Source organism: Myodes glareolus, chromosome 10 (genome assembly GCF_982192425.1).
Source record: "Myodes glareolus chromosome 10, mMyoGla1.1, whole genome shotgun sequence".
NCBI classification, from domain to species: Eukaryota; Metazoa; Chordata; class Mammalia; order Rodentia; family Cricetidae; genus Myodes; species Myodes glareolus.
In genome coordinates, this window is record NC_142035.1 from 73,155,178 (window position 1) to 73,179,610 (window position 24,433).

Here is a 24,433-nt window from a genome sequence, read left to right on the forward strand (position 1 = left end):
CATAGATAAAAGTAAATCTGACCTTGTTGATTAAGAAATACTGTCAGTTGCGTTGATAAGTTCTTGCTCATTTGAAGGTCCATGATATAAGTACTCTTCTCAGTAGACTTTATACTAAAACTGAAATGATAGGAGCCTGCTGCTTATTATCCAAGATTCTCCTTGGTAGGGAAACCACATGATATTTTCTTCATCTCCCACTTGTTCTCACCCTTTGCTACCAACCCAGCCACACCCCACCCCCATCCCAACATTGTTCAATACTCAGCACAATGAATCATTTTCAAGTTGACTCATTGTGAACTGTCTCCCAGCTGTTGGAATGTCTGGCAGACATTTTTGTTTGGGTGAAGAATAACTGGCTGAAACCCAACCTGGATGAGTTTGTTATAATGGTCTTTGGCTAAGAAAGTATTGAGAGGAATATGTTTCTGGCCTCTGAAGCCCCTGTTATTCCTGGAGTAGTACCATTCTCTGTGGCACAGCACTGAAAGTAAGGAATCAATCTGGATTATTTTCTCATCATTGAGTGAAGAATTGCCTTAGGAAAAATAGCCATTTGCAGATTTTGTATGTATTCTATACTTAGTGTGCCCATATAATTGAAAGTTTTTTAAAGAGAAAGAAAACTTTTTTACACTGTCTTTTTTTTTTAAGACCAAAGGACTAGAGGCTGAAATGTTCTTCACACAATTTGCATTAATCCAATAGAAAAGCTTCAAATACTGCCTAAGGTGTGAGCTAACCAACTATTTGAGCAGAATGTTTGGAAACCCAGACTACTGAGCATTTCCCTTTGAATCATATAGTATCCACATACCCTCTTTTCCTGTCTACTCTCGTCAGTCTTTAAAAAACCGCTTAAGAGACAGAAGAACAACACCAAACCCTGGAGTAGTCATGAAGCTATTGCAAACTGAAAATCTTCATAGTCTCTCCTCTAACAGAAGACATTGCATGAAACAGGCCAGTTTTCTTGACTACCTTACATCTCCCATCCTTCCTTCTAAAATTAGTTTTTAAACTAATGAACATTACCAGTATATAAAATGAGAGTTTCGAAATTCCAGAGTTGCACAAATAATGATTGATCTCAACAAATCTATATCTGCAGAGCAAAAATGTCCTGATGAATTGTATTATGGAATTACGATTTTTTGACTATCACTCTGTCAGAAGCTACAAGAAATACTGAATCTCCATTTATTTTTTTCCTTTTTTTAATTAATTTATTTATGTTTATAAAAATTTCCACTTCCTCCCCTCCTCCCCATACCCTCCCATTCCCCCCACTCCCTCTCCTCCTCCCCCCCACTCCCTCTCCTCCTCCCTCTCCAGTCCTAAGAGCAATCAGGGTTTCCTGCCCTGTGGGAAGTTCAAGTTCTTCCCCTCTCCCTCCAGGTCTAGTGAATCTCCATTTAGTAAAATAATTGCAAAAGCTACTGGATAGTCAATGATTTTACTTTCCTAGCTTAGGACCATGTTAATACGTTGTTTTAATCTAGCACCATGACATTTCCTAAGCTGTTCTGTTTAGCACTACTGGATTCATCTCAAGCTCTGTTCAGAAAGTAGATGTTGGCCATTGGTCAGTGCTAGTCACAGTTTCTTTGCCTTTGTTGTTGCTCTAGAGCCAATGGCAGCATCTAGAAAGGGACCCAAAAGACTCCAGAACTAGCTAGCCATTTTGCAGCCCCTTACCCAGACTGCTCCTTGTTTCTAATATGTCAAAGAAGACCTGAGCTGCTACAGGGCTGAGACCTAGTCTCAACTGGTATGCAGCAGGGGTACTCTTGCCCTGCTTTGCATACTGGTGTCTTTTCTTCTGAATCCCGTTGTCTGTCAAGTTCTCCAGCAGACTGGAGTAAAGTAACATGAAAAACAATAATGTATAAGAATAAGTATAGCCTCATTCATTGGGCCAAATGAACAGTAGTTAATGTTTGCTAACAAGTTTCACCTTTCCTTTAACTTTTTTAGGTTATATAGATCAGACCGTTCCACTAGGAGACTATTTCATTTGGTTTTCAGACTCTGGTAGCTTTTAATTTACTAATATTTCTTATCTCCACTATAATTTATTTTTCAAGATGACATAGTTGTCCTGTATAGATGTTTATTTTATAATTAATTATAACATGAGTATTCCATTTCTATGTTTTTCAGAATAAAGCAATTATTACTCGTGTGAGAAATTTGTCAGATACTGCAGTTGGTCTGGAGTCTTTTATTGGTTCAGTGAAAGAAACAAACCCATTATATAAGGATTATCATGGTAAGCATCTTCTTTATTATAACCAGAACATGTTCTGAGTGCTTCTTGCATACCTGAAAGCATCCTCCTGGTCTAGTCATAATATCTGCTCTAGCTTAGTGTGACTTTTATTGCACCCCACATCTGTAAATATTTTCCCTTCCTTGTTAATAATTCTATTTTAGCCATTTGTCAAACCAAGATTGCAGATTATGATAACTGAAAGTAGTCAAATCCAGGGTCTGAAGTATTGTTGTGCCAATGGCATGGTGTTTCTATGAAACTAGCCATATATATTAGCCATATTAGAGATGAATGTATTACAAATATCCCTAATTTTAAAATATAACATATAAAGTGCTTCTGGTCCAAAGCAGAACACGTCAGATGGGGGAGCGCGAGTCAAATAAACCCAAGATAACTCCAAATAGAGTATACTAAAGATTTTCTTTATTAAAAAAGAAAACTCATGGAACAGGAAGGGGTATCCAACATCTAGGTGTGGAGTACAGGAAGAGAGGCGCGAGCAGGCGGACTGTGAATTTTTGGTACCCCAAAGCTACGCTTCAGCCTGGTCCAACCTCTCAAAGGCCATTGACTGAGGGAGGTTTCCCATCACCTCCCCCTTTTGTCTGGAATAAGAGAATTCCAAACCCAATACAAAACTATATACAGTAAGAACAGATATCTAAGCATTTTGAATAATGAAGAATCAATCTCTAACAGCTTAGAAGCATTGTGTATTCTAAGTATAGCTTCTGCCATTCAAAACTTTTCTCCCTTTTAAAAGCTTTAAAAATGCTTTGGGGGCTGGAGAGATGGTTCAGTGGTTAAGAGCATTGCCTGCTTTTCCAAAGGTCCTGAGTTCAATTCCCAGCAACCACATGGTGGCTCACGACCATCTGTAATGAGGTCTGGTGCCCTCTCTGGCCTGAAGGCAGACATGTAGGCAGATATTGTATGCATAATAAGTGAATAAATAAATAAATTGTTTAAAAATGCTTTGGTTATTTGGGTAATTGAAAATTCTTTTAAGAAATATTTTTTCACATAAGGATTGGAATAGTAGAAGGTTAGTGGTTATGTGTGTCTTAGGTCTAAACTCAATACAAAGTGTATAAATGACACATTTACCTACTATATATTGTAAATAAGCATAATTATTGATATTATTTTGGAATCTGTACTTTGAATTTCTAGACTAAAGATTTACCAGCTTGCTTTAAGTTTGCTACCTTTGTGGCAACAAAGTAGTTACTTTGCTGACACATCAGATTCTGTATAAAGGGCACTGAAGATGATAGGGTACTTTGTTAGTGCTATGTGAAGTCAGCCTTTAGAACAATGATGAAATGGCATAAGCTAACAAGTCTTTTTTTTAACACTGAAAAACTTGTAAGTTGTAAACCACTGCTACAGTAAAATAATGTGTCTTCTGATTGCTAACCAACTAAGTTGTTCGTATCATATATGCCCAGGTTAAGCCTACATCAGGTTTATTTAATACATCATTTTTTACTACTATGATAAGAGACCTAAGATAATTTATCTATTTTAAATATATAACTATTTTATTTTCTTTTTGAAAAAAATCAATTTAGATGTTACCGTAGTAAGTTACATTACATTTTGTAACCATTCATTTATAAACTTACTGAAATTATGTTTTATAATCTACATATATTTTGGTTAAAACATTTCAAAGAATGAACTGTCATTGTTAATGCTAAAAATCTCTGAATCAGTAAATTATTCTCCATGTGTAAGAGTAATTCTGATTATTTGTAAGTTTTTTATTAATAAGGACCTGATAACAAAATAATTACTGAGTTATATAAGGCCTCCTATCTTAATAATTACCTAACAAGAAAGTGTACTCTAAGGGTGAAATGAGAAATGTGCTGTCCTTATTTCTATTAAGTTAGTGTATCTTACGAAATAAGTATGTATGCGATGTATGCTGTTGTCTTAATGAGAAGTAGGAGGTAAATATGACCAAAATATATTCTATGAAATTCTCAAATAATTTTTTGCAGTATTATATTTGAAATGTTAGCATTCTTATTTTAGTGAATTATTTTGAAGAACTTGTTTGTAACAGTGAAGTTACTGAAAGCTTACACTTTAAACTCAGCCATACCCATAAACAAGCAGTTCTGTAAGTAAGGTTTGTCTACTCCAGTCTGAAATTTGTTATTTCATATTCCATGTTCAGCGATACTGATCCCTGAGATGGTATTTTTAAATATGAGCTGAGTCAGACAAAAAGATGTGCTGAAGAGCCTTCCATGTCTTCATCTGTGGGAACTGACCCCTAGTTTAGTCAGGAACTACACAAAAGCCTTCCAGTGCCTTGTCAGGAAAGATTAGCAAGTGTTTCTGCTGATGAGGCCCCGCGCTCATGGTTTACCTTGTGCTGCTGCAGAGCTTCTAATGGCCACATAAGGGCCTAACGTGCCATAAAAATCAGTGTTTCCGGATGGCATGCAGACTAATGTTTGATCCTAGACTGTACTGAAATGTAGTTTTCTTCAATGGTTTGTTCAGTGTATGAAATGAAATACTTATTATTGGTGTTTTGCAGGTTATCAGTAACCCAAGAACCTTGTTTTACTGGCTGCTTACTGGTGCATTTAATAAAATAAAGATCACTCAGTGGTGCTGTGGGCAGCATGCAAGGTGATAGCCATATTTGCTTACTGTAAATACGAAAGAAAATCACACGCAGACCGGCTGTAGTTTTGACAAGTATTAAGATCCCTCTTTACGTCTGTACTCCTGAACCAAAGTGCAATTAGTTTTCCTCGCTCAAGGATTTCTGTTTATCTTATTCTGCTTGATTACTTGAGTATAATCACACCGTTTGCTTCACTGCTCCTGGTAGTCAGCTCCAGTTTTAAAGGGAGGATGCGTGTGTGAGTTTACAGATTCTGCTGTAGGACTCTTTAATTTATGCCTCTGATGACAGCACTTAAGGCTTTTTCTTTAATTTCCTTTCTATGAGGTTTGATCTATATACGGAAGATTCCCCGGCTTAATAACTTGACTTGTGATGAATCGGATGTCAAAGACTTAGCTTTTAAGTTAAAAAGGAAGCTGTTCTCCATTGAGGTAAGGGAATTTTCGTGTTTTAGTTTACTGTCTTAAGGTAAATGACTCCCTCACCCCCACTTTTCACTCTAATAAAACATCTAAGACACATTTCAGGGTACAAATTAAGTACTTTTGTTATAACAGACTAATTTTGTTATATTTTCCTTCATTCTAATTGTGTCGTTATTCAAGTATAGCAAAAATATGTTTTAATAGCTATTAAAACTAAGCTCCAAACTCAAATGATAAGTACGACGTGTATCTCCAAGGCTTTAGAAAGCTTTTAATTAAATGTTAATGAGCTGTGCTTACTGTGTGTGGAATATGAATGCTACCCACAACTGTGTTTGGATGAGAATTTTCATCCCTACCTCCTAAAGGTTTCTTTCTTTGTTTGTTTGTTTGTTTTGTTTTGTTTTTAGTAATAGGGAGATTACATTCAATTTTTAAAATGGTGAATTAAAGTGTGAGTTACACTGGTGGCTTTAAGTAAATTTTCTACATGTAGATTTTGTGACCTTTCTCCAAGCAGGATGACAGAAAGCGACACAAAAGAATTATTTCAGCTTAATCTTGCTAAAGAGCAAATGAATGTGAAACTATTAAGCAATTAGGCTTGATATATTTATTAACGAAGTAAATGTTCAGAGAGATGGCATTTGGGTGGTGTGATAGTTATCAGTATAGCTGGTGCAATTTTTTTTAACAAAGACATAAAACAGCCAAACTGCCTTGACAAACCATTTTGTTTAATCTCTTTTCAAATGAAAAGCTCTTAAGCAGGCCACTTGTCTTAACTGCTTGAAACCATAAAAAGGGAGAATTACCACCAATAAATTAGCATATTTTTAACTTCATCACCAATTGATGGTCAATGTGGCTTGGCACTGCTTTGGTGTTTGGGACTTCACCCTTAAAGTGACCACTTTGGCCCTTCTTTGACCCTCTGCCCTCTTTAAGCTGGCCACTTGATAAGGTAACTTAATGGCTCTCTCTCTCTCTCTTTCTCTGTCTCTTCACATTTACAAGTAGCACTAACCTATAAATCATCATAAGGGTCCTATCCAGTGACAAATTAATGTGCCCTCCTCCTAATTAATGGTCATCAATGTCCTTAATTATCTAATCCTATTGAGAACAGTTAATAGTTAATCAGGCAGCCAGTTCTTCAGGCAGGTCATCTCTGCAGGAGTGTTAGAAGTTCCTCATCTGGGGAGTACTCTGTTCAAAAGCCACTTAAAGTCCAAAGAGGGTGTGTAGGAATAGTGATTCTTGAGCTAATTTGCTTTACTTCTCAAAGGAAACCATTGAAATGGAACCCAAGACTGTAACTGTGCCAACATTGTCTCAGCTTTTCTGATGGAATATTGAGTGACTTACTATCTTAAACATTTAGAAAACTAGGTTATAGCTTATTGTCTGGCAAAAGTATGCTTGCTTTTTAAAGCTGAATTTATGTTTCAAATGAAAGATATAAAAATTTTCCCTCCGTGTGATATTCTTCCAAATAATTTTTAAAGATGCCTAAGGTATCATTTTTATTATGGATAAATTAAGCAAGGAGAATTTCTTAGTGGAAAAGTTACTATGCCCAAAGTAGGATAGTTGTGTAAATCCTACTTATGACCTTACTCACAGTGTCTTGTGGGGAGTATAGAAAGGGGAAATATAGGGCCTGTGTAATGTTAAGTGAGACAGTCTCTCTTAAAGAGCTGTAGGTTCTAATAGAGAATGTTGGCTAGCCACATAGGCTTCTTACTTCTATACAAAACTAAAAGAATCACAATTGTCTCCCTGTGGTTTGGAAGCAGTATTTGAAAACAAAACAAACAAACAAAAAAGTCACTTTTTAAAGAAGTTAATATTCAATACAGTCAATCAAATCCTTGTCACGTTGGTTTGATCTATATGATGATTTATAAAATAAAAATTCAGGTAAAAACAATTTTAAATGACAAACCTAATAGAAATACAAAAATCTTGGTTTGTTTGCTTTTTGGTTTTGCTTTGGTTTTTGTTTTGTTTTGTTTTGCGACAAGGTTTTCGAGAAACCTTGTCTACTAGCCCTGGCTCTCATAGAAGAACTTACTTTGTAGACCAGGCTGGCCTCGAACTCACAGAGATCTGCCTGCCTCTGCCTCTCATGTGTCGTGATTAAAGGCATGTACTACTACACTGGGCCATAAATCTTTTTAACGTTCTGACATTTTTTAAAAATTAAATGCAAGGTATACTCCTTGAAGAGTCTGAGATGGAAGTGCTCTGGGCATTGAGTCTGGGTGTTATTCCCAGAATCAAAAGCTAGCTTGGTGGGTAAAGCTCAAGTAACTTTTCTCATCCTATGCAGGCAGACTTATTACAAATTGGGATGTACCTGAAGTCATAGGAGTCACAAATGAGGGGTGGTTGGAGACAAGAAGCAAAGGCAGTGTGGGATGGAGCAGGTGTTATTAAAGCCTGTTTAATTAACCATTGGTCTTTGTACATGACAGGTGGGGTAATACAGTATTTTCCAACTTTAAGTGACTCAAAAACAAAATGGCATTGTCTCTGTCTTGGAGTACGTATTGATTTTGTCAGATTCAGAAGAAAACATTTATCACAATAGACTATCGTACTTCTCTGTAACTATAAGGCTGCTTAAGTTAGACTATATGAAAAGGATGGCAGAATCCTGTCCACAGTGCAGACTGAAGCCCTGAGTGGTGACACTGCAGCTCAGGTACTGTCTGTCATAACGTCTGTAGTTGTATGTCTGTGCCGGAATGTGTGCTGTGTGAAGGGATGAATAGAATCTGTAAATGGCCTAAATGACACAGCTGTCCACATCTCTGTAGTGGCCTCACCACTGAACCTAACTGACTGCTTAAATTTATGATCTTTTAAGTGTTGCAGTTTGTTTTCTTTGATAATGTTGGTATTATCATTAATTAACTTTTCTTTATAATTATGATGCATAGTCAAGTAATATGGTAGGATTTGAAGTATGTCTGCTTGGAATTTGGAGATATCATAGGGACAGCGTTTTCTTGAATGTAATATCATTTTGATTTTGTATTTTCAGCTTTCACATTGTACTAATTGAATTTCCTAGCAAGTGATAATATATTATTACATTAGTTGCAGCATCTATAAAATTATTACAAAAAAGCTTCCTCCTTATGGAATAGTTTTTCAGCTGTAAGCATTAAAGTTTCTAGACTCAAGTTGGTAAATGTGACAGTTGAGTTGTGCTGAAATTCACAGAAAGTACATCCTATAACTACAAATGTTCAGTAAATAGAGGAAGAACAGTTATGGAGGTATGAACTAGTCCAAAGATCACAATCAACATAATTAATATATCTGAGTCTTATAGACTGAGTATTGAGAGCAGATTCTGTCAAAACAAATTAAAATTATTCAAGATTAACTTGTGATACTTTGAAGCCGATTCAGAATGAGACCTCAATAACTCTCTAGTCATCATGACTCTTTTTCTCACAAAATAATTGGCAAACCAGTTATTAAAAACTAGCTATTCTTGGTGTACTTACTAAACAGATTCACTCTTAACTATTAACCAAAATAGCATGTACTATTGGTGTAAATTAGCTTAATAATAATAATAGTATAGCTTGATGTAACGTCATAGCATTATCTGAAATATTTATATTTTGTAAGCTATAAAGTCCCCCATACCACTAGACACAGTTCAGAATGTTCATTGACAGTTTAGAATGTTTCTTGGTATCATCAGCTCTGAATTTACTTCTCTGCATTTATTTTCTATGGCTTTCCCAGTTTGTTAACAAAAAATAGGAAGGTGAAATATGTTTAATATACCCAAAGATGAAAAAAGAGAAGGGAAACTTGTCAACCAAGTCACAGTTATGTTACTGAAAGATTCCTAAACATCCAGCTTAGAAACCTTAGTAAGTGGTCATGTCTTGGGCTATATACATAGCTTTTCTGTTAATACTGTCCTTGATAAATATTTGTTACTGTTTAAGTTAGCTTATATTCATAGGTACGCTGCCAATACCAAAGCTAAAATATTAACTGTAAGTGTCTATTCATCTGAATGCAATCTCGTGTCAAAAGTAAACCCAAGGGAAGGGAATGGCACAGTAGATAAGATGCTTGCTGCATAAGCCTGAAGACCTAAATTTGATCCCCAGCCACATATAAAAGCCAGATGTGGCCATGCACACCTGTAACCCTAACACTGGGAAGGCAGAGACAGATGGGTCCCTGAGACTCACTGGCCAGCCAGTCTTGCCAAAAGTGAGAGCTTCTGGTTCATTGAGAGACCTTGTCTCGAAACATAAGGAGACAAAGAAATAGACGAAAATGCTTAATGTTACCATCTGGCTTCCACATGTACATGCAAGATGAACGTGCCTTCAAGTGCATGCCTGCTCACGTGCACAAGTTCGTGCTCTCTCTTTGTCTCTCACACACACACATACATATATACATACACACACACTACATTCTATAACAATAGGATGTAATTTTTCTATGCTCACATTTTAGATATACTGTATACATATTTTCACTTTAATTCTTTAGTCATATAGTCTTACAGCAGTGTCACAGATTCTCGGAATCTCAAGAAGTTGGTTTAATTCTTACTATATATATTTTACACTGCCATAGTGAACCTATCGAAAGTGCATACCACCTTAAGGGGAACACAGTTGTGAGACTCTGTCTAATCCTATTTCTTCCAACTTTGGAATCTTAATTAGAAGAGATGGGGGGGACATCATTTAACGAAATTATTGTCGTGAATCTGTAGCAAAAGGTATAATCCTCAATTGGGCCAATTAGTGAGCCCATAGTTAGCTGTGCCGCAGCGAACAGTCTGATTAGATCTGACACTGTCCTAGTTCCCACTGTTGTTTTGCCAGGTATGATGGTCAGACTTCAAAGAGCCGGAGGCATCAGCGGGGCAAGGTTTGGAGGCCAGCTTAGGTCCGGTAGTTAATCTCTCTGCTAAAACCACAGCAGCTCTCACACAAAACAAGCTTACACGACACAATCATGCGGTATTAAAGTTAGAGTTGAGTCATGCCAATTTGCCTTTGATTTTTTGATGATTGACCAAAGATAGCTACATGATTAGACACATGCTAAAAGTACACTGATTAGATAATTTACCCAAATATTTGAAGTATTTTTGACTTCCTATATAAATGTTGTGAAAATTATTTCTTGTGATCAAATTTTAAGTGAAGTGGTGCTATGGTGAGGGATAATGGGTATTTCTTCCTGGCAGCTTCAACACCAAACTTTTCACTTAGTGCTTCATATAAGTTTCTCTACATTCATAGTTCCTTAAGGGAAATGTATAAGGAAATTGTTTCTAAGTGGTAAGCCTTTTAAAAATCTATTAAGCATATTGAAAGGAAAAAACATTTTCCCTTAGTCATTTATGTCTGCTGACAATTTTTCTGAAATTTCATTATAATTGTTTTCCACTTACATGTTAAGTAAAGTGCCCTTTCTAGGATGGGATTGTGTAAGTGTTCTCTCCTTGTTCTGATTTGTTGAAATGCTGTAGTAATGGTGACATGTTTCCATTCTGAGAGAAGCCTAAGGCTGCTTTAGTATTATTCCAAATGATCGAAACTGCCATCTTGCTGACTTTCCCTCGGGCAGCATGAAGCCTGTTTGCTTTTGTGTTCATTTCACATGCTTCCTGTGAGTTTGGCTGGCAGAACATTATTGCTTCATTTGGCAAGGCAAAGGCAGTTCATGTTTGACTATTAGATGTCTTCAAGTCTCTGTATGGTTATCAAGACCAAGGCTATTAAATTTATAATTACTCATAGCAAATGAATCCTATTTTCTAATGTCTCAAAATGTCTTATAATATCTTTATTGTAAACAAGTTTATATAAAGTTTTTTAGTTTATCAGTTTAGCACAGAATCTACTGTTTTATTGTACTTTGTTTTTGGCAGTACTGGGGATCAAGCCCAGGGCCTTGCACATGTTAGACAAGCACAATTCCCAGACCCTTGTGCTATTTCTCATATGTATTCATAACTATACTTTCTGAAAGAAATTTGATCATAATATAGTTGATGATTTCCCAAAGCCAAATTCAAATATTCTAAAGCCTGTTAGCACTCTTTAGTCCTGAGTCCAAAAGACCCCCAGTGCATGTGGTCCGGCTAGCTCAGCTTGGAGACGATTCTGGAGCAAAGAGTGCTGTCTGCAGCTGCAAAGAGATGAAAATCTCTTCTTTGTGACGTTTGCAGGCATGGACATTTCTGCAAGTGCATTCTGTACCTTGGCTCCAGGAAAATTATATTTCAGTACTTTAAGTAAGGAGTTTCTTAAAGCCTTCACAGAACTACTGTAGCAGAATTTACCCCGTTTACACAATAGCTTTGAAACACTTCCTCCCACAATGTGTCATTTATGTCTCAGAGGAAGTGATGGCAAATCACACCTTCCTGTTTCCCTGCCAAACCGTAGTTTTTTATTTCTAGAACAGAAGAACATATATTCTACTAGTGTGTCCTCCAGGGTGCCTCCGACATTCATGCTAAATAAACATGGTCTCCATGAGCTTGTGGCACAGGGAAAATTGTCCCCAATCTTTACTAAGTTATTCATTGCCTCAGAATTCTTGCACGGCGAATGTCCAAATGATCAGCCTTCCAGTCCCTCCAGGGTCTTCCCATCATTTGACTGGAGATAACCAGTCTATCTCCTTGTTTGAGAACATTCACTCCCCCATTGGAAATGTGAACACATACCCTGTTTTAATTTTATTTTATAATTGCTTAGCAGCTCCTTTGTTTAATTCCTCAATTTACCACTAAAATCTTAGGTTCTCAGAATTAGGGACATATTCTGTCTTGTTCACAACTAAATCCTAACACTCATTTCTTAGTTCCATAAATACTTGTTAAAAGTTAAACCACTATTTTAAAGTAACCTGGAAACAAGGTTTTAGAAGCACATACTTGATACATTTGCTCTCACACACAGCACCGTATTTAACTGCTACTCTGGCCGCACAGGGCTCTTGCACAAGCACTAGTGCACGCGTCCTGCTGTAAAGAGATAAAGGGTATGGAGAGTTCCAGAACCTTCCCTGAGTCACACTCCTGTGGTTTTCTTCGTAAATCCTGATCTTCTGTCTCCCGGGAAGTGCACTTCCTTAGCTAGCTGAGGGACTTTAATAATTATAACTAATTTGCTTCTAATTAGTTAACATGTTTTTGTATTTTAAGTTTTTCTGAATTATTTTCATATATTATCTTTGGAACATCAAATAAAAAACTTAAATATAATCCCATATAATTAAATTTGACATACTTTTGAATTATATCAAAATAGTTGATTAATTTAGGGAATCATATATAGAATATCAAAAATGTAGAATTTAGAAATTAGCATCGTTAAAAATAGTGTTTTATAGAATTTTTTCCACAATAAACTATACATCAGATACTAGAAAAAGTTAAAAGGAAAGAAATAAGAATATTTTCCCATGCTTATATATAAAATAGCTTGCTTTCCATATGGGAGAAGCAAGATCAATGCAACCTAATTTCATAATGTCTTTCATAAATCCATTAGAAGTAATTGCTATGGGAAAAGGAATTTTAAGCTGAATGCTAAAATATGTTTATTCTCATATCTATTATAACATGTGTTTTTATGCTTTTGATGGGTTTTTTAAGTGTATTTCTTATTGGAAAAGTTTTCTGACTGTATGCCAGAGCTATACAATGGTTGATTATTACATTGAAAATGTAGTCTTCCTGAAGATGTAGACCAGTTGGGGCATAATTGACACATGCTTTGGAATAAAGACAGGTTGATCTGTCACTACTATCACTTTTGACCTTTCTGACTTTGGACGAGATAAGTTGCTTACAGTCTCTGAACTATAAATAATGGAATATGATGGTTACAAGATCTATTAAACAATACTGTGAAAAACTTGTGTTTGTGCCAGAAACAAAAAAAAGAAACCTTAACAACGCTTGTTTTTTGTTTTTGTTTTAACAAATAACAATTATCAGAGTCTCTAAGCCTTCTAGCTTCCCAGTGCACTTCCCTGGAGACAGAAGATCAGGATTTACGAAGAAAACCACAGGAGTGTGACTCAGGGAAGGTTCTGGAACTCTCCATACCCTTTATCTCTTTACAGCAGGACGCGGGCACTAGTGCTCGTGCAAGAGCCCTGTGCGGCCAGAGTAGCAGTTAAATACGGTGCTGTGTGTGAGAGCAAATGTATCAAGTATGTGCTTCTAAAACCTTGTTTCCAGGTTACTTTAAAATAGCTCATAATTAGTTAACATGTTTTTGTATTTTATGTTTTTCTAAATTATTTTTAAGTGTTGTCTTTGGAACATCAGATATTATCTTGTGAGATAATTAAGGCATGTGTTACTCATGAGTTAATTAAGGATCTACCAAATTCAGTTTTTCAGATCACCAATTTTTAACCTCACCTCTCAAGGTTAGAAACGAAGCTCTAATCAAAGTTTGACTGGTTGTTTATTTAAAGCTACTCTTTCACAAATTTTTTTTGAGATTATTTTAACAGTGTCTAAAAGTAAAATTAAGAAATAAATTTTATGACAGCAAAATATTAATCTCTATGATTAGTATTACTTAAAAAAAATTATGACATTGAAAAATGCAAACACATTGCCATCCCTAGGAAAACATATTAGCTGGGCATTATGGGGACACCTTCAATCCCAGCACTCAGGAGGCAGGCACATCTCTGTGAGCTCAAGGTTTAGATAAACCTCATAATGAAGACTTTTGGTACTGTTCTTTTCAGTTGTACATGTATTGTAATAATGTTCTATAATTAATGATCTCCGTACCCTGACAGTCTAATAAATTAAGACATAAGGATAAAATTAAAACTAATAAAAAAACATATTTTTCTTTGTAGTAATTTTAACATACTTAAATTTTACATATGAAATTGACAAGGTAAAAAAAAAAATTTTAGCGGGGGAGGGGGAGCAGGACCCCAAGCGGGGTCTCCGAGCCGCAGGCACGTGTGGCGGGGCGCAGCGCGGAAGCCGAGGCTGCGGCCGGGGCCTTCCAGGGCTGCGGGGGCCGTGGCATCCTGGGGCGGTGGTGTCGGCTGGGCGCGGGATGGCGTCGTTGGGGTGCGGGGCGCGCGGGGCATTGTGGGGGCTCGGGGCGGGAGGGTCTCCGGTCGCGGCCGGATCCCAGAAGGAGCCCCGCAGGATCAGTTCCTGGTGCCCCCCAGCAGCATGGCATCCTGGGCCGAGCTCTCTGAGCCTGCTGCCTGGCCACGTGCTGGGGTCCCACCACTGGAGGACTTTGAGGTTCTTGATGGGGTAGAAGATGCAGAGTGGGGAGAGGAGGAAGAGGAGGAAGAAGATGACCTCAGTAGGCTGCCGCCACTAGAGGATATGGGACAGCTGACAGTGGAGGAAACTGAGCAGCCAGGAGCCCTGGCTCGGGAGTTCCTGGGAGCCACAGAACCTGAGCCAGCCCCAGCCCCAGCCCCTGAAGAGTGGCTGGACATCCTGGGGAATGGATTGCTGCGGAAGAAGACCCTGGTCCCTGGCCCGCCAGGCTCTAGCCGCCCTCTCAAGGGACAGGTGGTGACCGTGCACCTGCAGATGTCCTTGGAAAATGGCACCCACGTACAGGAAGAGCCTGAACTGACCTTCACCCTGGGAGACTGTGATGTCATCCAGGCCTTGGATCTCAGTGTCCCGCTCATGGATGTGGGCGAGACAGCCATGGTCACCGCTGACTCCAAGTACTGCTACGGTCCCCAAGGCAGCAGGAGCCCGTATATCCCCCCCCAAACGGCCCTGTGCCTGGAAGTCACCCTGAAGATGGCAGAGGATGGACCTGACCTAGAGATGCTGAGTGGGCAGGAGCGTGTGGCTCTGGCCAACCGCAAGCGGGAGTGTGGCAATGCCCACTACCAGCGTGCTGACTTTGTGCTGGCTGCTAACTCCTATGACTTGGCCATCAAGGCCATCACCTCCAGTGCCAAAGTGGACATGACCTGTGAGGAAGAGGAGCAGCTGCTACAACTGAAGGTCAAGTGTCTGAACAACCTTGCAGCATCGCAGCTGAAGCTGGACCACTACCGTGCAGCACTGCGCTCCTGCAGCCAGGTGCTTGAGCACCAGCCCGACAACATCAAGGCACTGTTCCGCATGGGCAAGGTGCTGGCTCAGCAAGGAGAATATAGTGAGGCCATCCCCATCCTGAGGGCTGCCCTGAAGCTGGAACCTTCCAACAAGACGATCCATGCGGAGCTCTCAAAGCTGGTAAAGAAGCGCGCTGCACAGCGGAGCACAGAGATCGCCCTGTACCGAAAGATGCTGGGCAACCCCAGCCGGCTGCCCGCCAAGTGTCCGGGCAAGGGGACCTGGTCCATCCCATGGAAGTGGCTGTTTGGGGCGACTGCTGTGGCCCTGGGGGGCATGGCTCTCTCTGTGGTCATTGCTGCCAGGAATTGACTGCCCCCCTGCACACCTGGACCCCAACCTGTGCTCCCCAACTTCCCCCAGGCTCCCTGTCCACTGCCCTCCCTGGCCGAGCCACCTCCTCTGGGTTGGGGGAGCAAGGATTGAGGGTCACACACACCAAAAAGCAGGAAGGACTGAGGCCCTGAAGGGGGACATGGGGTACAGCCCAGGTGGAGGGGCCCCGTTGCTCCGGACCCAACTGTCTCTGTTCCACATCCCTGCCCTCTGGGCTGTGGCCTCAGTTTTTCCCTCTCATTAGGCCTGGGGCAGCCCTTACTACTAGTCCTGCCTACCTGCCCCCTGTCCAGGCTCCCCCACAGTGAATGAAATAAAGCCTCATCCCACAAAAAAAAAAAAAATTAGCTTCAAAATAATTATATTGCAGACTGGCAATTTAGTTCAGTGACAGTGTGCTTACCTAGCTACACATGTAAGACCCATACCCAGAACACCAATTAAAACATCAAATTCTATAAGGCTAGACCAGTAAATCTGTTCAGCACCACTTCTTCTCCTTGTGTTTGGATATTCAGACAAACATCTACCTTATCCATGCTTAATTTGAAGAGATGCAGGAGCGGAAAGAGATGTATTTGTGTTATTATAACCAACTCCTAGGGGCTGAAGAAGTGACTTAGTGTTTAAGAGCCCAGGTTCCATTCTCAACATCCTCGTGGTGGCTCACTTCTATCTGTAACTGCAGTTCCAGGGGGATCTGACATCTTCTGGCCTCCATGGGCATCAGGTGTGCACACGATGCATAGGTACACTTGCAGGCAAGCAGTCATACACATAAAATAATAACAATAAACAAAACATTTTTAAACCTAGATTAAATTTCTAATTCATAGCAAATAAAATCTTCTAGGTTAGGAAAAAATTACAAGCTAGACATGATGGTATACATGTGTAATTCCAATACACTTGTAATTCAGGAGGCTAAGACAAGAGGCTATTTGAGGCTAGCTTGAACTACTTAGGGTGATACAATAACAGATCAGCGTAGACCTGATTGATCTATAAAAATTCTAAGACTGGGCATGAAGTAGAATGAGCCCATGTCCTACTGGTTTTCTCTGCTTATTATCTGGCTCTTGGTTTCTGCTCTGCACTGTTCTGTCTTTGCTATCACACTTCATTGTAGTGAAAACATACCTATTTGTGCAGTTCGTTTTACATACAAAGTGTTTAATCTTTGAGAGCATGTGATTTTATTTTTTCAGGGGTATAATACGTGTTACAAACTTAGGTGTGTCTGATTCATCATCTTCACCACCCACCTCTTTCCAGTTCAATACCTGATTGAGTTAGTGAATAGATGGGTGAGTAAATGCCCTCCTGACACTTTTTACTATAGCAGATTCAGCATTACCGACTCTGTGGGGTGGTCTATATATCAGCACACTTTCCTTGGATAGTTAATATACTTCTAAGGTTTGCATAAGTAAAGCAACTTTCAACACATAGCAGGTAACATAATGAGTTGCTGTCAGTGAAATGAAGTAGAACTATGCTTGAAATACCAGCAGTCAATGAGGAAGAAGTTTTTAATTAACAATGCATAATTGATAAACTTATCTGAATGACTGTTTCATTATGGTCATCTTGTTAACTGTGAAATTTATTTTGATGCTTCATCTTGAAAGATTTAGGCATGGTGGTGCACACCTTTAATCCTAATACTCAGAAGGCAAAGGCAGGCAGATCTCTTCAGTTCAAGGCCAGACAGGACAGTGTAGCAAATTCAAAGTCAGCCTTAATTAGAAAGCCTAAAAAGAGAGAGATTTAATAATACATTTTCCAAATTCATAAAGGTCAGTTAGGAATTTCCAATCAGGTTCCTTGTGTGAGCTACTGGACTTAGTCTATATTGTAAAACAAAATGGGAATCATTTGTAATTCCTTCATTTCAATACCTGTGCTTTCCAGCTGACTTTGGCCAATTAGTTCCCTGATGATAGTCCTAGTTTTCTTTGGCAAATATGATCAAATTTTATTGTCTGTGCTTTCCTGGTTCTTAAAAGAAAAAAATGTAGATTTGTGGAACTCTTGACATACTGGGTAAGATGCTTATATAAAATGAAATTATAATACAACATTTTAAATAATCTTCAGTTTTCATGTACTTTTATGGCAAAGTAACTCATATCACAACCATAATCAAAAAATCATTCTGTTGACTGTCTTGGTGCACATGAGGCAGCCCAATTCAAAACATTGCTTTAGTTTGGCTACTTAACAGTCTCATCTTAGGAAGCCATCCTGATCTGCATAAAAATTTAAATGAGGACAATTATTATTAAAAAAGACTTACAATGTAATTCATAACAATTTAATTCAACAGATAATTTATTTTTAAAAACAGAACATGTGTAAAGGTATTTGGAAAATTTGATCTCCATATTTTTTATAACATCGTATTTATGCTCGGCTTTACTTTACTGTTTCATATTGATAACACTCCCATCTCACATTTCTTTGAGATATCTTGTGTTTGGCCCTGTGTACAGTGTAAGGGGCAGTGTAAAACCTATTGCAGCTCTGACCCATGGTCCAATTCTAGCCCTGCTGTTGTCTAAGTAAATTGTACCAAATGTTATGAGGCCAATAGGTTTTACCATGCTTTCTTTGTCCTACACAGTTAAATTAAAATTTGTTTTCCAAGACCAAAGATATTTACTTTGTGGTTATTGTAAGAAAAGTTATTACTGTGAAGAATCTCTGTCTTAATGTTTTAAACAAATTTCACTGAAAGAATTGACAGTTATGGTCTTTAAATTCAGCGCTACTGAAAATCAGTGAGTGCATAGTCCTTCGATAGGTATCTTGTACTTGTTAAATTAGTAGTCTTTTTTCAGAAAATGCGTAGCTTTTCTCAAGCTGCGCATGTTGTGAAGATGTTATATCTCATAAAAGGCTTGAATGGAAGGGAAGTTGAGAGTGTGTGTGTTTTCCAGTGTGGACTTGTGTACAGTCTTAAAGGCTCCAGTCTCTCCAGGCTTATTCAGATACTGAGGCAGCCTCCCATCTGTAAGGCTAATTTTGCTCTCAAGCTACACATAAAGTGCTATTTTTAGACACTTGGAAATATCTAATATATGAATAACAATTATTTTATGCATGTCCTTAGATTTACATTCCTTTTATTATTCCTTATATAGCAAAACAAACATTTTGTAGTATTTATAGTGTTTTTATATACAGTAAGCAACCACAAAATCTGTATAATAGCAATCATTTTAAATTCTAAAGTTAAAAAGCTTTGTTATAAATTAAAGACTTATACAATTTAAATATTACTATGAACTATTAATAGCCACTTCTGTTTAGCATACATCATTCAGATGCTTTCAGTGATTGAAAATGGTAAAAATTGATATTGAATGTAATATTTTATAGTTTTCATTATACTATGTTTAATATGACTTTATTGTCCAGGGAGATAAACAAAATGAGGCATTAAAGTTCCAATACCAGAATATTAAGAGGCATAGGGACATATTTCTAAGAAGGATTCATTTTATTGGAAGAAATACTCCAGCCACATGTGTCTAGAATTGAAACAGTAGGTATTGTGGATCCAGAAGTTTAAGTTACTTTCTGTCTTTTTAACTGAAAGAATTTCTTAAAATATTGAAACATCATATTCAGGCTTAAGATGTAATTGTGTATTGTGTGATATTGGCACTGGTTAGGTTATTTTTAAGTTAGAAGTAGTTAAATTTGAGCATTTTAGCATTTTAGTTAGACTTTTTAAAATAGGGCATTTTATTTCAATATAACTGCTTTTATTTAAGTTAATGCAAATTATTTCATTTTTGCTAGATATATAAGAGCTAGCTATCAGTCTTTGAAATTTATTTTAAAATTAGGCAAAGCAAACCCCCTTTTCAAAGGTGATTATAATGTAAAATAGAAAAGATGATGGCATGAAACCACACAAAAAGGACTCAACAGTGTTTTCAGCTTAATAAAAATGTTGTAAAAATACTTGTAAGCTTGAAAATCACACTAGCTATTCTTGTTTCAAATTCTGCTTAATATATTGTTCTGTATGATTTTATAATAAACAGATTACTCCTTGAACAGGAATTAAGAATAAAGCTGCCAGGAAAGGGTTTTGTTGTCAGAGTAGTTCCCGCCTCATGTTTTGTAAGAGATTTCATGGTCCCATTGTAAAGAGTAGATGATTTAAAATGTGTTCCCAAGATAAACTTTCCCATTGTCATTAATGAGGATGGATAATACTGAGTGACAAGTGCATTAGGAATGACACAGAGAGAGCTCTTCGATTTGTCAGCGCGGATCACTTCAGGCACTGACATTGAGGGCATTCCTTTTGAGAATATGAGGGCGCTGATTTAAAGATAGCAAAGTTTGTGTTTGCTAATAGAATAATGTGTTTTATCATTTACAAGTGTGTGTCTCCCAGAAGATAGCTGAGACATTCCTTGCATTAGTTAGGTTAGTCTGCAGTTTAAGTTCTTGTTTTTATCCTGATTTCCTACAGAAGTCAGTTGGACTACACAAGATTTTAGTGTGTTCAAGTATTCCAACAAAACTAGGTTTTCTCTTTTAAAAAGTTATTTTTTGAACTATTTAACTAAAAAAGAACATTAGGATAATACCAGTTTTTTAATGTTACTGTCTTATTCCCATTTATAAAAGAAGATTCTTTATTCTGAGTAATGTTTTGAAAAATGAGGATTTTGATTAAGAAAGTATGTATGAATCTAAGTTGCCTCTCCATAGACACGTTGCTGTATAGAAACATTTTAAATCTTAATCAGTGATAATAGTTATAATGATAATACAGTTAATAGCATGTGACCCTGCTGGCACTTAAAAGTAATTACCAACTACAAGATGCTTCTTGGTTTTGATTTTGATTATACAATTGAACATGTTTTTTCCTCTCTGATTCATCATTCTTGCTGCCACTTTAATTACCCTTTTTTTATACTATTGGTAAATTAAGTCTGGGTCCAGTGTACACAGATTGGGAACAGAAAATTGAGTTTATATAAAGGTATTTGGATATTAAAGTGTTTTTTAAACCATGTGTAATTAAGCTTGTTATAAAATAGAATCAGGGGCAGGGGAAATGGCTCAAGAGTTAAGAGCATTTGTTGCTCTTACAGAAGGCCCAATGCAGTTCCCTATATTCACATGGTGGCTTTACAATTCCTCTTCTGAACTCGTAGATACCAAACATACATATAGTACACATATACATGCATGTATGCAAAATATTCATAAGTCTTTTTTTAACAAAATATATTTTAATTGTCCTCCATATTTTATATTCTTATGGTCAGAAAGTTTGTCTATTAGGTCATCAGAACAGGCATTTAATTAATCTGTTTGCATTTTTTTCTTTGTTTCATTTGTGCATGTTCAGGTCAGAGGTCAGCATCAATGTCTTTCTCTGTCTCTCCACCCTGTTTTATGAGACAGTCTCTCACTGAAATTAGAGCACACTGATTCAGAGTAACACCGGCTGGCCAACAAACCTTAGGGACCCTCCTATCCCCACCTCCCCAACACTGAGATTATAGGTGCAGGCTGCCGTGCCTGACAAGGGACCAAACCCAGGTCATCATGCATGCCAAGTGCTTTACTCACTGAGCCATCTCCCTGCCCACCTCTACTCTTAAATAAAATTACTTATTCCCTAAGAATTATTTTATTTTAGTGTAGACAATACTCTATATAAGCCTATTGATAATATGATACTAATAATTCTATGCAATTTTCTAAAGCAGCTACTACTAAATAATCATCGAATGTATTTGTAAATTAATGTTGTAGTAACACAGAGATAGCTATTTAATCAATATAGTAATTAAAACACTTATTTTTTTAATCTTTTTTGCTTATGTGTGTGTGTTCTTTTTTTGTTTTGTTTGGTTTGGTTTGGTTTTTTTTGTGACCATGAGTGCAGGTACCCATAGAGGCCAGAAGAGGGTATTAGAAATGGAGCTGGAGTCAGTGCACTTGTGAACAGCTGAATCTTTGTGCAGGAACTGAACTCAGGTCCTCTGTAACAGCAGGAAGCATCCTTAGCCCATTGAGCCATCTACATTGTTAGCTGCAATATAAATTATTATTTAGCAAATAAGTTTATTCTTCAGTCCTCCTCCCCTTTCAATCCCTTTAATAAGGTGCTCTGAGAAGCAGGTAGAATGGCCCGCACGTTGTTGGTTCCTCCCCCTCCCCACAACATTGCCACTGCAACCAGTGTAGATTTGATGCAGGGTCTTGGGGGTGGGAGTGGAAATGCCATATTATTGTTTTTTGTGTTTTATCTTAACTAATAAAAACAGTGAACCATATGATTTCAATTATATCACCTAAGATAAATACCTTGAAAAAAATGTCATCTGTAGCACAATTAATAAAAACCTAGAGAGAAATTGAGATTCAGCCTGAAGGACAGAAAAACAAAACAGTCAGCCACTGGCTTTTACTTTACCTCAATCCAAAATGGCGATCCTGCCTCCAGGAGTCTCAAAATGAGACTGTGTGTGTGAGCTGTCTCCTCCTGTCTTATATTTCTCTCTAGTACTGGGATTAAAGGCGTGCACCACTACCACCCAGTTTCTATGGCAAACTAGTGTCGTTACTAGGACACACACACACACACACACACACACACACGTAAGAGGAGATTCCAGGTGTGTGTCACCACTGCCTGGTCTATAAGGCTGATCAGTGCAGCTGTTTGATTCTCTGAACTTCAGGCAAGCTTTATTTATTAAAAGGCAAATAAAATATTATTACAGTCATCAAAATGCACTATTATGTATTTCCACATTTTTCTTAATATTGTTCATAACTATGTGGCTTCTACCAGTGAGTACCGTAATATAATACAGCAGCATTTGCTTGTAAAGGAGTAAAGTTAATTAGATATATATATATATATTCTTTCTGTGTCCCAAAAACAATTGAATGAAAAAACCCATCTTGCACACTATTTTGTATTTTGTATTGTACTAATTTTACTCTATAAAATTTTGTCTTAATTTTATGCAATTTTTTTCTTTTACTTAGGCAGTAAAATCTGTGATCCATTCATCTGATTGTACCCAGTTACTCCTCCCATCTAATTACATGATCTTTAGTGTACTTCATTGTTATAGAGTGCATCTGCATCACTTTTTTTTAATAAAATCCTTTCATTTTTCCCACAAGCATCTATTTTCTAATCAGAACAGTTGATATTACATTGCTTTACAGTAAATAACCCAAAAATTTAATGATAATTATTGAAGTTTTAATCCAAAAATGTAATTGCTTCATATTTTTTAAAAAAGTGGTTTATAATAAATTTAGAAAACAAGCAAATTGTAATGATATGTTAGGTAATATAAATAATACTTTTCATATGCATTGCAATAGAAACTTTTATAGCACACACTTTATTATATGTAAATTATTAAGTATAATGCACCATGACTCCTACTAAAAACTGTAGCAAAGTAAAACGATCATACCCACTAATAAGCAAGTTACATGAAATCATCTGGAAAACACCTGTGTCGTCACTGTGGCACATTCGATGTCTTCAGACCTTTCTTGACCAAGATGATTGGCGGCGCTCATCGCATGTCTGCATTCTTCATAAATAAGAAATAAATCTCCATGCTGTTATTTAAAATAGTCTTCTTTTTCTTTTGTTATCAGGGTGGAATTTCCATTAGTACCATATGTGTATCTGTCTGTCTGTCCATCTGTCTGCCTGTCTTTAAGAGTCCCATAGAGACAAGTGTACGAAATCTGTCAGCTTTTGAATATCTTGGCCTAAGATGGAACAATAAAAAATGTCACTTTATATAAGGTACATCCCTATTTGAAGCTTCCAGGGCTTCATGTAAGAGTTAAAGGAACAGGAGATATTCACTGATTTGTTCATAAATATCTAGAAGATTAGATTAAAATTAAAGTTGAACTTTTAATCTGGCCCAGTGCTTTTCTATGTGCTGTACTCATTCTCTAGCCTTATGGATTGGATTGAGCTTCAGGTTGCAGTTTCCTGTCTCATCTGCATTCTTCCCTGTGGCTCATTCCTGCAACACTTCCAGGTGCTTTGTCAGTGCCAGAAACACTGCCATTTCTTGCAAGTATCTTGACTAAGTCTGCCTAATTGTAGTTTAGTCTTAACTTTGATGTCTCTTGCTCTCACATTGTCATTCCTTATTCTTCAAAACTAGGTTAGGTAGCCTACTTATGTGCTCCCAAACTACCTTGTAAATACCTCATAGCAGCTACATCTGTCACTGTATGATGTCACACTATAAACCAGTGATAGAAAAGGTTTGTTTCCTTGCCATTGATGCACCTTAGCACCTACCACATGATGAAGGACATAATAGGTGTTCTGAAAATGTGCATAGAATTAGTGGGAGAAGTAGTAGTATTTATAACTCTGGTAAATATCTGTAAGCTTTAATCATCTCTGAATATGGGTCAGGGCTCTCAGTCCTGTGGGAAAGAGCACTAATAATCAGCCCTGCAAACCCTAGTTGGCCTGCTTAAATCTTCTCTACTTGCCGCACCCTTTCTTATCACTAAGGATTTATGCCTGTACT

The 24,433-nt window shown here is 37.5% G+C and overlaps 1 protein-coding gene and 1 pseudogene across 5 annotated transcripts in view; both read left to right on the plus strand.

The window, feature by feature from the left end:
* The window catches only part of Elp4 (elongator acetyltransferase complex subunit 4), a 201,508-nt gene that overhangs the window by 93,515 nt on the left and 83,560 nt on the right, over positions 1–24,433 (plus strand). For 4 of the 5 annotated variants that reach the window (XM_085696733.2, XM_085696736.2, XM_085696734.2 and 1 more), the window contains exons 8-9: positions 2,167–2,275; positions 5,259–5,365. In XM_085696733.2, the coding sequence (XP_085552859.2) occupies positions 2,167–2,275; positions 5,259–5,365 (216 nt within the window). Of the gene's footprint in view, positions 1–2,166; positions 2,276–5,258; positions 5,366–20,256; positions 21,706–24,433 lie in introns of those variants that run through there. The other variant, XM_087911339.1, reaches the window with a different exon arrangement.
* Positions 14,583–16,198, plus strand: LOC148120698 (peptidyl-prolyl cis-trans isomerase FKBP8 pseudogene; annotated as a pseudogene).